The sequence below is a fragment of the Opisthorchis viverrini genome (assembly GCF_000715545.1).
Source record: "Opisthorchis viverrini unplaced genomic scaffold opera_v5_231, whole genome shotgun sequence".
Classification (NCBI taxonomy): Eukaryota; Metazoa; Platyhelminthes; class Trematoda; order Opisthorchiida; family Opisthorchiidae; genus Opisthorchis; species Opisthorchis viverrini.
The window spans coordinates 114,064-125,651 of NW_008751889.1; the positions used below are offsets into that span (position 1 = coordinate 114,064).

The 11,588-nt window shown below is 44.7% G+C and overlaps 2 protein-coding genes across 2 annotated transcripts in view; one reads left to right on the forward strand and one right to left on the reverse strand.

The window, feature by feature from the left end:
- T265_14650 (hypothetical protein) overlaps nucleotides 1-9,463 on the forward strand; it is a gene marked incomplete at both ends in the record, with an annotated part of 12,873 nt that extends 3,410 nt beyond the window's left edge. Inside the window, 2 exons of the mRNA XM_009174613.1 lie at nucleotides 2,415-2,610; nucleotides 9,239-9,463. Of these exons, the coding sequence (XP_009172877.1) occupies nucleotides 2,415-2,610; nucleotides 9,239-9,461 (419 nt within the window). The remainder of the gene's footprint in view (nucleotides 1-2,414; nucleotides 2,611-9,238) is intronic.
- On the reverse strand, nucleotides 3,165-9,357 carry T265_08705 (hypothetical protein; the record flags this gene model as incomplete). Its single annotated transcript, XM_009174585.1, has 2 exons — nucleotides 3,165-3,407; nucleotides 9,250-9,357. The coding sequence occupies 2 exons, from the start codon at nucleotides 9,355-9,357 to the stop codon at nucleotides 3,165-3,167; spliced, it is 351 nt and encodes a 116-aa protein (XP_009172849.1).
- Nucleotides 9,464-11,588: the final 2,125 nt, after the last annotated feature.

Here is an 11,588-nt window from a genome sequence, read left to right on the forward strand (position 1 = left end):
GAAGGAGGTTACAAAACGTTTGGGTGCTATCAGTGCCACTCGCCTTGTATTCTCGGTGGGTTTTATTGATGGTCTCCACGTTACCAGGACATTTCCGCTGTTTCGGGACTGACTACTGCAAAGGAGCAGTCTGTGATCGACATGCATGTGAATTAGGCGATTTCCGTTGTCCATGCGTCTCATGTCAAGCCCAAGTAGACGACCCAGTTGGACTACTGCAGCGCTTAGTCAAACCACCTGGGCGTTCATTTCGACAACAACCTTTAACGACGTCCGAGCTTTTAGCTCGTTGTATAAGAGCATCTGGAGTTTCATAGAAACTGTCTTTGGCACATTCAGGGCTATAGTCAGTTGGGGCATAAACAGACATAATAAACAAGTTGTAATGGATCTAACTTTCTCCAGATCCTTTCATAGACAGCCGCACAGAGATGACTATCAATCAGTATATATTCACGCCTCCTCTCGATAGTTCAGTACAATACCCATCTCAGTATATCTGTTGCAGTGGCCTCCGCATCACCAGAGGTGCGCAACCAACCCAGTTGGTGACACCACGCAACGATCGCTGTGGCATGAGATTATTGTTAGTTGTAAGTGTCATGTTTATGCGTGTGAGTTAGGATACTACCAGAGAGTTCAGACATAGAAGGACGATTAGGGTTCTAGACCAAAATCTTTGGCTCAAAAGCCCAATTGCAAGGTGGCGGGAAATGCAAGGGCATTACTAGCTTTATAGAACAGTTCACCACGTATGTCCCAACCACCAACCCGGAGGCCTTGTTGGTCAGACTGATCGTTGATCAACCTGGTATGAGGGACTTTGTGATTATCGCATAGATAACAACCAGCATAGTTCGATGTGCCACGGATGCACACAAAGCGTCACATCATGTTCGCCATCATCATCGACAGCAATACGTTAATAGTGGGACCTGATACTTAACCTCCGTACAAATTTGTACATATTGCCAGCCCACCTTAGAGAACACACATAGTTTGATCACCGAATTTCACCACATGTGCTCGGAAACGCCTTGTTGAATTGTATGGAAGAAAAAGCAACCAAGTTCCCATATCACCCTTCTTTGTTCTGCGGAGCTTGTGAAGAAGAGTAGAGTTGCAGAATAGGAAAGTTCACACTGGTGACTGCTTCTAACAAAGCCTAATGTGGGTAGTGTATGTGCGTGTGTGTTCCATTTCACGCTTTTATTGATCATAACACACGTTTTGGACTATCTGACAACGTGAAATAAACGCGGTTACAGTCATGCCGAGTGTGGTAGGCCCTTCACGCCTTCTTGGCTGGGACCCGCATGACTCGGCGGCTTGCAGGACATGGTGCACAGCGGATGTCAGCTGCACACATACTGCCATCTTCTAGCCGGACTCTCTAGCTACAGTTTGCCGATGGTCGTGTGTTGCGCCTATGTCGAGTGCGTTTCGCAAGGGACCCTGGATCAACCCAGCCGATGGCACCTTACTTCGGCATGATGCTTAGATGTGCTTATTTTAATGCTGCTCAGGTTAATAGGTTTGCCTTAGGGACATGGAGCTTCTTCACACCAGCAACCCACCCTCCCCTCTTCTATCCATTCTTTCCTCCTGGTTTAATGGCAGTTAAGCGTGACTGGGTATCACTGGTGTATTGCTGTCAGTGATGACAATGTTTGGACGATTACAAGGTCAAGAAATTATACTAAAAAAGCATAAGTTACGAAATTCAGCTGCATCCTAGCATTGAGGTAGAAGTATTCAAACAGGTCAGGTGCTTTGGTTGCGGAGCAATGTCATGTCAGTGTTTAAGTGTGGGTCTCAATACAAGGACTTCTACGAGTATCACCGGGTGGTTGTGACATCCTGTCCTACATAGAAAGCGATTTTGCTTAAGGATAGCGAGGGGGCAGGGCAGATAGCCTGTGAAAGACCACGCCGGGATCTACTTCGCCAAAATAGATCAGCGAGAAAATGGAATCACTGAATGAAGTCACCTGTGAGGAAGACTTCTCATCTTTAGGTTTCCGTGAGTGGATTTCGAAGAGATAATGTTGTCAAATTTTCGAGCTAATTAATGTACATCGACGAAACCTTTGACCTTCATTCTTATGGTACTTAGCACCAGATTCCGGCGTTTCCGTTCCCCAAGGACAGTCCTCATTATTTGTGCCAGTACCAGTGCATTACCTGACAAGTTGCATAGAAACCTAATACAAAGTCGGAATTGGTCTCCGTCGGCCCACCACAATGTGAAGTATGAATGTACTGTTTATACCAGCCATCAGAAAAACGGGAAGTTACCTCAAAATACTTCGAAACAAACGGATGGGCTGTCACTCTTCAAGAAAGTCAACTGGATGCTATTAATATCCATGTGTCCTCTATTTAGATTGATTCAGTTTTCTTATTTTCTATAGGTCCTGAAGGGGCAAGATGGCTCAAGTGGTTAGAGCGCGAATTTACTGACCGGAAGGTCCGTTCGAACCCGAACTCTGCCTCTCGACTTCCCCTGTCTAAACTTGGTCAACCTGGAAGTATCCCAGCTCTTGTGCTTCCTTCGAGTAGCATGGCAGCTAGGCACCGGAAGGGTGTTACAGCTAAGCGTAATAAATGGTAAAATAAGTCCAGAATCCACTACCTTTCTCGACTGATAGAAGTGTAACTTTGCAGGATATTATATTTTTCCAGTCTCTAACCAATACACTATTACGCATAACGTTACCATGGCTCAGGTCTAGCGGAAAGACACTGTACCAACCAACGTGACCACGTGCAAACATTTTCTGTCTCCGTCTCCTTCCATTGTTGTGGTCTAGACATCATTGTCCATTATCTCGGTCACTAGCGCTATCCGACTCGTACAAACATCTTCTGACAACCAGTTTACCAACCATCCATCACCATATAACTGTCTAAGGCGGTGGAACCAGCTTTCGTGTGTTAACAATAGGACGTAAGTGACTACTCAAACTTTTACACCTTGAACACTCGTGTTACCGCAGTTTCCCGTGATTGGAGACTGGAGCTATCCTAAAACTCTGAGACCGTGACTGTCACAAAGAGACTGGACCTTACCGTGGTGTAATGGCTTGCGCACCTCAAGAATTCATTGTGCTATACTGGGGAATGTCCTCGTGACACTCACAGAGTCTCTCATACCAGGTTGGTCAATGGTTAGAGGTCTGGCGAACACAGTCTCCTGGTCCTGCAGGTTGGGGGTTGGAACATGTGGCAACTTGCTCCGTAGAAATGGTAATCTGGTAATCTGTATTTCCCGCCAAACACCACTGCCTTGCGGTTAGGCTGATGAGCCAAAGGCTTTGGTTGAAGACTCTAATCGTCCTCCTGTCTAGATGTGGGCGTTCTGGCAGTTGCCCACCCCTCGTACCAGTACGGCAGTGAAGCACATGCTGTCGGTGATGGTGAGACTGTGAAAATGTTTCCACGTAAATTGTTCGACTTTTCGGCCGCCTCGAGCGACCTTCTTCAGCAGTGGAAGAATAAGAATTACACAAAGAGCATGAAAGACTGGTAGTTACCGTTACCAAGTGGTTATTTGATTGATTAGGGGCTGTAGATCAAACCGCAAACTTCTGCTCATTGTGTCATTTTCGGGTCAGCTAGTTACTACGGTCCTGACCCCAGTAAAACTCAGTAACTCAACAACCATACGGATCCGCAGATTTTACCTTAAGCCGTTGACTCTACCTGCGCCTACGACATTACTTGTGTGTGTGCCTTCTAGAAACGCTCTTGATTAACTCTTCGGACTCCGGACCTGGAACATCAAACTGACAAGCTGCGTGTTTCGAGAGACGTTGGCTACATCATACTGCGTCACTATCCTATCAATCAATCGAGGAACCGTATGTGCTCGAGAGGCCCCAGTAAAACTCAGTAACTCAACAACCATACGGATCCGCAGATTTGACCTTAAGCCGTTGACTCTACCTGCGCCTACGACATTACTTGTGTGTGTGCCTTCTAGAAACGCTCTTGATTAACTCTTCGGACTCCGGACCTGGAACATCAAACTGACAAGCTGCGTGTTTCGAGAGACGTTGGCTACATCATACTGCGTCACTATCCTATCAATCAATCGAGGAACCGTATGTGCTCGAGAGAGTATCTTCCAGTTGATATTTGTGTATTTATACTTCCGGCTCGCTTGTTTGTTTACCTCAGTGATGAGTTACTGGTTGATTCTTTTTGTTGTGGACAGCTTAAGCGGTGGAAATTTCCACCGAATCTCCACTGCCAAACCAAATTTTCTAAGTTGATTGCTTTAATCACATAAATATGACAAGGATTTCTGGTGTTCCAGGATGTGTGTGACTAAAGCTCATTCGGCAGCTTTCTGTACCCCCTGATACCTCGTATTAACGGTTGGACTCACCTCAAAGCTGAACCGGTCGATAACGAATTATGGATGTCGGCAAGGAGGAATGATGTGATTGTAACGTGGACGGCTGGAGTTCGAATCTCGATTTTATTGATAGTGAAGTCCAGTTGGCTGTGTTATCCAAACTCAAATTTCCGAGATTCTATGGTTTCACTCAGCAAACTCCACGCTTTTTCGCGCTCGATATATGGACCTGAAATATGGCCGCCTTATGTCCTCACACCTGTTCATGCATGGGACTGGTCTTGGCTGCCGTTCATAACCAAATAAAACACTGTTGAAATCGATATTTGGAGTTCCGAGTCCCTTGTTACAAACAGTCGCCCGTTATTCAGGTTTAAATCTGGAACACCGGTTCACAATCATTATTCCATGAATCTCTTGGCTTTTCCAGAGCTGATGTGGTAGCCCACTGCAGAGTATCGAGTGATAGCGGTGTTCAATCCCCTATTGAGAAACCAAGTAATTTATAACAGATGTTTCATGACAGAAGTATAGTTACAGTAGGAAGTTTCTAGTCCCTTTGTTTCAGATGACATAACGCATTACTGTGTAGACACAACACACTACTCACAAAATTGCTCAACCTGGTAACCCATAACCCGGTTCGCTATTCTCGGGAGTCACCAACCCTCGAGTTTCTGTCATCCCTATCTTATAGTAGGATCCAAATTGGACAGATTTCAACAAATGCTCTCATTTGCACAAGAAAGCCAAATTCGTGTGCAAATTAGAGTATTCGTCGGAAACCAGGTTGTTTTCTAGGAAAGATCGGTGGTCTTAGTCTGATCGAAATAGTTGGCACTTTTAGATTAATCCAGTTGGTAGTTGATCTTCATCAAAAGAAAAATAAGGTTGGAAAATCCATTAGATATAATACCCTCAATATATTCTCCATTAAATAATTTTGGGTTTCAACCTGTCAGTGTCTGAGCATAGGTTTCAAGCTTTTGTTGGCGATGCGATGCCGACAAGTGAAGGAGTCACCATCAAAAAGGACCAGCAGGATGTCATTTCTGACATGCCGAACATGGTAAGTTCGCCAATGCTGTTCGCACCTTCGTCATCCGCCGCTGACTTCACCCGTTAGAGTGCAGCCGCGTCCGATGCAGTTGTGAAAAACATGTCAACTGATCAACTCAGTTTGAAAAGTGCACGTCGAAAAGTGGAATCGCCTCTGGTAAAGTACTTTGCGCAAAAAAAACAATCCCTAAACAACAAAGTGATATCTGCATAATTCACTTCCATTGATCTCTCTTCAATCGTAATTTTGATGCTTAGGTTCATGATCCCAGTAGCCGTGTTGCGAAAGGCATAAAGCTTATACTCCTTTGTTTGGAACAGTCAGATTGGGTTCCTTCTTTTGAGCATGTGTATTACCGCCGACTGGCTCCCCTTCTCTGGAACACATTCTCGAACAATTGAATCCACATCCGTTCTAATCAGCACTGTAACCTTTTTTGTTGCTATCGATTTGTTGTACTAATGTTGTTATACTACTGATTTGTGGATCAAATGATTCCAGTTTGTCGATTGATTTTACCAGAAAATGGAGGTTTCCTCATCTCATGTTGTGTTTTTCTTAGCATGGTTTTCAAATGTCACGAAGAACCTGAAAGAATTGCATCAAACAAACCGACAGGGTTATAAGAATTGACGTTTAGATTTTCACAAGCATTTCATAATATTTCCTGTATGCTTCAATGAAAACACTAGTGTTGAGGTACGGAATACCTCTCAGTGAAGTGGATCACAGACCTGCTTTGTGAGTGAATGCATACCCTTTAGGTCAAGAAATCATTACCAGTTCAAAGTTAACTTGGATGCGATGCTTCTGGCGACCTCTGTGATCTCCCTCTGATGAACTTCAACAAGAGCAAAACTTGAGTCCAGTGCTCCCACACTTTGATATTCACTTATCAGAATGATTGTGCCACGACAGGAGGATGGCTGCTCAAACGAGGGCGATGTTAGCGTGAATTCTACACGACCACCTACCTACGGCTAAACAAAAGTTCTCCAGTAGGTTTCAACTGTCTGTGGCGCTCCCTACTGGGAATACCCGAGAGGCAGGTCAATCGACCAACAGGACCCTGGCGGTCACCGAGCCGCTGAATCCAGTGCTCCCCCACTTTGATGTGAACTCACCAGGACAGACGGACAACCATTGCAACAGAATTGATGTATTCCTTATTCGTCTCGTCCGTGGTGAGTGCAATGGTTGCCAGGCGGACAACGTCCTGCCTTAAATAGAAAATAATAGGAGTTTTCAGCGACCTTGTGAGTAGTATGTCAGCTCTAGTCAACAATAATGTTTCATTTAGTATCTATATAAGCAACAAGATAATTATTGTCACGGGACAAAACATATTTCCTGAACTAAGAGATTGCCCATGTGGATGTTCATTGAAATCCCGAGGTTTCAAGTTACGCAAACTCGGGACTTCAACACAAGTTGCTTTAGCTGTTGGAACCGGTGCCAGCCACCATATGCCTTCTTGAAGTGACATGCTGGGCTTCCGTTATAGGCATTCCGAACAGTCAAACCAGCATAGTCCTCCAAAAATCAAACGCTCCCCCTCGCGCTCATGGATAGCATATAAAGTAGGTTTGACGGCCCTACCTGAAAGCAGCTTTGATCTGAACGTGAAATCTAGAGACCATCGGTGAACTATCTGTGTCAAACTGGTAATCATTCACGGCTTGATCTCAAGTCACCGAATCTCAGGTAAGCAAAGGCTTCCGTACATTTGGCTTCCAAAATCTCGTGACGTCTAGTCCCAAACCATCCAATGAATGTGGCTGGTCAATAACTAACAAAAAACACCTATGTCACACCTCATATAACGAAACTGGTATGCGATTCCTGGCTTGTGAGAAGCAAACAAAATCAAATGGTTTCACGAGAATCATGGAAACTAGGAATTGAAACCCGATCTGTCCGAAAAGCAGTTGACAGAAGAAGCTAAATTTACATACATAAACGCTCAAGATTTTCCATCAGAGTTGGGCTGTGAAGAGAAATTATCGGACAAATAGCCAGAGCTCGAATTTTAATGTGTTTTTGAAATTTCGGGCCCCGTAGGTTTCTTTGATAGAAATGACATTCTTGGCTGAAAGGTGGATTAACAATAATGGTTTTATGCAGGACTATGTTTACCTGTCTTCATGGTCTAATTTGTCACCTGTGTAGCACCTTCACCGGCTGAAGCGAGACAGCCCATCATTCGTTTGGTCGGTTAACAAAAGGATGGAAAGTGGATTGCTCTGAGGGGTTGTTCAGATACTCTGATGGTGTAACTGCTGGGGACACTCATCAAGGCAACCTTTGACGACGTACACACTGTAGAAGATAGATTGAAGTTGGCCGGTCGAGATTTCGTGAAATGCATACTTTGAATTAAAAACGGATACTTTTGACATTTGAATCTAGTAACTTGACATGTCATATTCAAGCGATGTCCCCGAAGGTCTGAGTTATGCATTGATAATCGGTTCTAGAAGGGATGTGATAGCATAAGAGCTATTCGCACTGTGGGTTTCCGTAAGTGAGCGAATCTATTTCCAACGAACAAAGCAGTCAGCTCGTGTATGGATGCAGAGAACGGGTGAGTATTTCTTGATCCAGTACAAACCAATAATGCATTCACAAGATGCGGTCCAGTGTGACATTGGATTTTCTATGAAGCAATGGAGGACCAGATCCTTCCAGGAGATACCTTAGTATCCCATCTGGGCAGTAGGCTTTTGAGATGTCTTCAGGAAGTGTAATGAACAGCCAAAGTCCAACAGCACGATCACTCCCAGGTCAATGTTGCGTCTAGTTCCTCCCGAAGGAGTTAATCGCCTAATTTATATGGCTGCTGCGCCTAGCGATATATTTGTATTCGGTAACCGATAGATGGTTATGTTTAGACCGACGATGGATTGTGTTTCGGCGATTCTATGGCTGAGGAAGGTTGTTCTTCGACTGCCATATCCACCAGATTTAGACAACATGAAGCTGGTCCCAGCGCACTGTGGAAAATCTTTCTGGGTGGTTCGAAACGGCTGTGAATTGAGTATGGAGCCTTCCGACACACCGAAGGGTGCCTCCAAAATGTCTCTAAGTGCACTGTTTGGTCATACTTGCGCTGTCCTTGATTACAGAATGTATTGCTTCAATTCCAGCCTAAAACCGCCCAGACGGGGCTTTAGAAAAGCCCAGGTATAGCGTATCGACGTCTTGTCCACCATTTCGACCTTGGAGTATGAGCTAAGCAGCAGATTCGTTGCACATGAATCTGAGGAGAACATTCCGGGTCGCATCTTCGCAGTCTTACCTGTTTCCTTAAGGTACCGTAAAACAATGATCGAGAAAAAGCGACTCCGTGAACGTTGAGAGCACCGAGCCCGTCACTTCTTTCGTGGGTGGTTTCATTGGTTAGGAATCAATGTGTGCCTTTGGAAATATTCGCTGTGTCTCGGGGCTCTCTGGTGAGCGGTTTTGCGCACGTCCACTTCAACTGCCAAACAAGCCCTGTGGACTTTATTTTACAGTAAATCTGGCAGAGTATAAGACAAGCTCTCAAGGCCACCAGGTGTACTCCTAGTTTATTCATCCCTGTTCAACACAGTACAGTCCTTTTTTAAATATAAAACACAAGGCAGCTGTTCAATGGATCAGTGCATGCACAGAACTCACGTTGCTTGTCAAGACAGTTCGAAACTCAAGATGGCTCTTTAGTTAGAGGTCGAATTTACTAAGGCAGCTGTTCAATGGATCAATGATTTGGTACGCACGGAACTCACGTTGCTTGTTAAGACAGTTCGAAACGCACGATGGCTCTTTAGTTAGAGGTCGAATTTACCGACCCGAAAGTCCGGGGTTCGAACCCCACCTTTGCCTCTCGACTTCCCCTACATAGACCTGGGCAACCTGGCAGTATCCCAGCCCTCGTGCAACCTTTGGGTGGCATGGCAGTTAGGGACCGAAAAGTTGCTACAGCTGAACGATTTTTTTACGTGCGCGATACTCACGGATGTAGCCAGTACCAATTCTGAACCACAAATTTATTGTTCCTGAATGTTTAAATCTCCTGGGCATCCAGTACAAGGTAACAAACTGTCCGCTTCTCGGTCGGTTCCACTCAGTACGCGTCTGAGCAAAACATGTTCTGTGTGGTAGACTGTCTTCTAACCTTCTAACCAGTAGAGCCCGTGAAACGTGAGTAGCCTACCCACTGGATACACCGATGATCAAATGCTTAGAATTTTTGGACATCCACTGAGCGTAAAAGCCATATTTCTGATCCATAAAGCAGTATGCATGGCATTGAGGCAATGCATACTTTGCCTTTGATAGACAAAATGACTTCACGCCATTGCCATAGGTATCGGCTGTTGGCAAAGGTTGCCGTAGCCTTCCCAATTCGAAAGGTAACCTCGCCTTCAATTAACCCACTGGGACGGTTCATAAATGACCAGATAGCGATAGTTGAGTACATAAAAAGACCCCTTACTTCACACTTGAGCATTACACTGAGTGCTCTAAGGTCATATGTGATAAAAAGTGGGAATTTAGGGAGACTTCTTAGAAGATTGGGAATCAAAGTGAGCGCTAAACCAAGTCAGTAGGTTTTTATATCATGAAATCAAGAATCAAGATTAGTGAGGTTCAGGAATTGGCAAAAATTTCTCTTTGGATGGTCATTTTGACAGTAACCAAATAGGCGACTTTTTACGGACTAGGCTTTTGTCTGTGGATCAGACAGGACTATCGCGATCGATTCCTGTATCGGGTCACCTAACGATCAATCATCCTTATTTAAAGGGTTATCACGGCAAACGAGCGTATTGCATCATAACCCAAGCACTTCAGTTAACCAAATCACTGCTCAGCTCACGGATTTTTCGGTTGTCGGACTCTCTTGCACAAAAATATGGACATGGACCAAAGTTATCACCGGTCCAAAATGGGTCTTTCACCTCCATATCTGCCAACTCATAGGCATGGGAATAATGCCCTAAATGGCCTGCGCTGAGCCGCAGACGCAGTCAACCGAATTCCTTGGACTCGATGCCCACCCGAAGGAATAGGTCCGGAGAAGCTGCAGGAAGAGCATCTTTCAAACCATGGTTATGTTCATTTGCTGGAGCAAAGTTATCAAGGTCAAGTGGGGACGGGTGAACAGATGAGGCCCACTTACGTTCATTTGAAGTCATTCAGTTATTGATCGAGGCTAATCACGACAAAGAATGGCAAATTCTGCCCTTTGGTGATGCATGCTTTTCGGAGGACAACAGCTTAACCTGTAGATAACATTGCTGAGGTCTCCAGAAATTAGTGGCATCTCTTCGGAATGACTTATTTCAGGTAACATTGCTGAGGTGGCATCTCTTCGGAATGACTTATTTCAGGAGGTACCGCAACTTGTAACTATGGCAGAGATTGGTGTGACGAGATACAAAGCAGAGCAGAGGTTAACCAAATAGGAAGTTCATTATGGCTCTATGCACTTAATGACCTCGAGCGGGCTAGGTGGTTAGGGCACAACCTTGATGACAGAAAGGTCCGGGGCTCGAATCAAGCCTGAATTCCTACTGCTCCAGACTAGGCCTGGGCAGTATCTCAGCCTCGTGCTTCCTTCAGGTGGCATGGCCCCTGGCCAAAAAAGGATGCTTTTATTGCTATTTTATCCGCTAACTGCTCTCACTTCCTTAATTAACCTCCATAGATATAAGTAAAGCTCAAAAATCATATTTCTTGCTTCATAAGTAACCGAAATGAACTCAACAACAGCTAGGAGGTGAGCCAGCATTTTGGAAAAGAGAGCTGCACACAGTTCGAGAACATGGGGTGAAACAAATTATGTTTAGAAACGGTAAAGGTTCTTTTTTTCCACATTGATTCTAAATGCTCTTATCTTAGTTAATTCTTTTTCATATACAGTTCTATGCATCCGTGTATACTTCTGCTGTGGGATTTTAGAATCCTAATCTTGCGTATTATGACGTACTACTGAAAATAATGACGCTCGGAAATGCAGCAGACTTTATCAACAAAAAATACATCATGTCTGCTGTGCGACTGAAGTACTACTCAACTTCTGTCATACTCCTGCGTGATTTCGTATCGCTACACAAAACGATTCCTTCTTCTAGGTGTATTCATCCCACATTCGCTCTCCGAGGCATCTTCTTCCAGAGT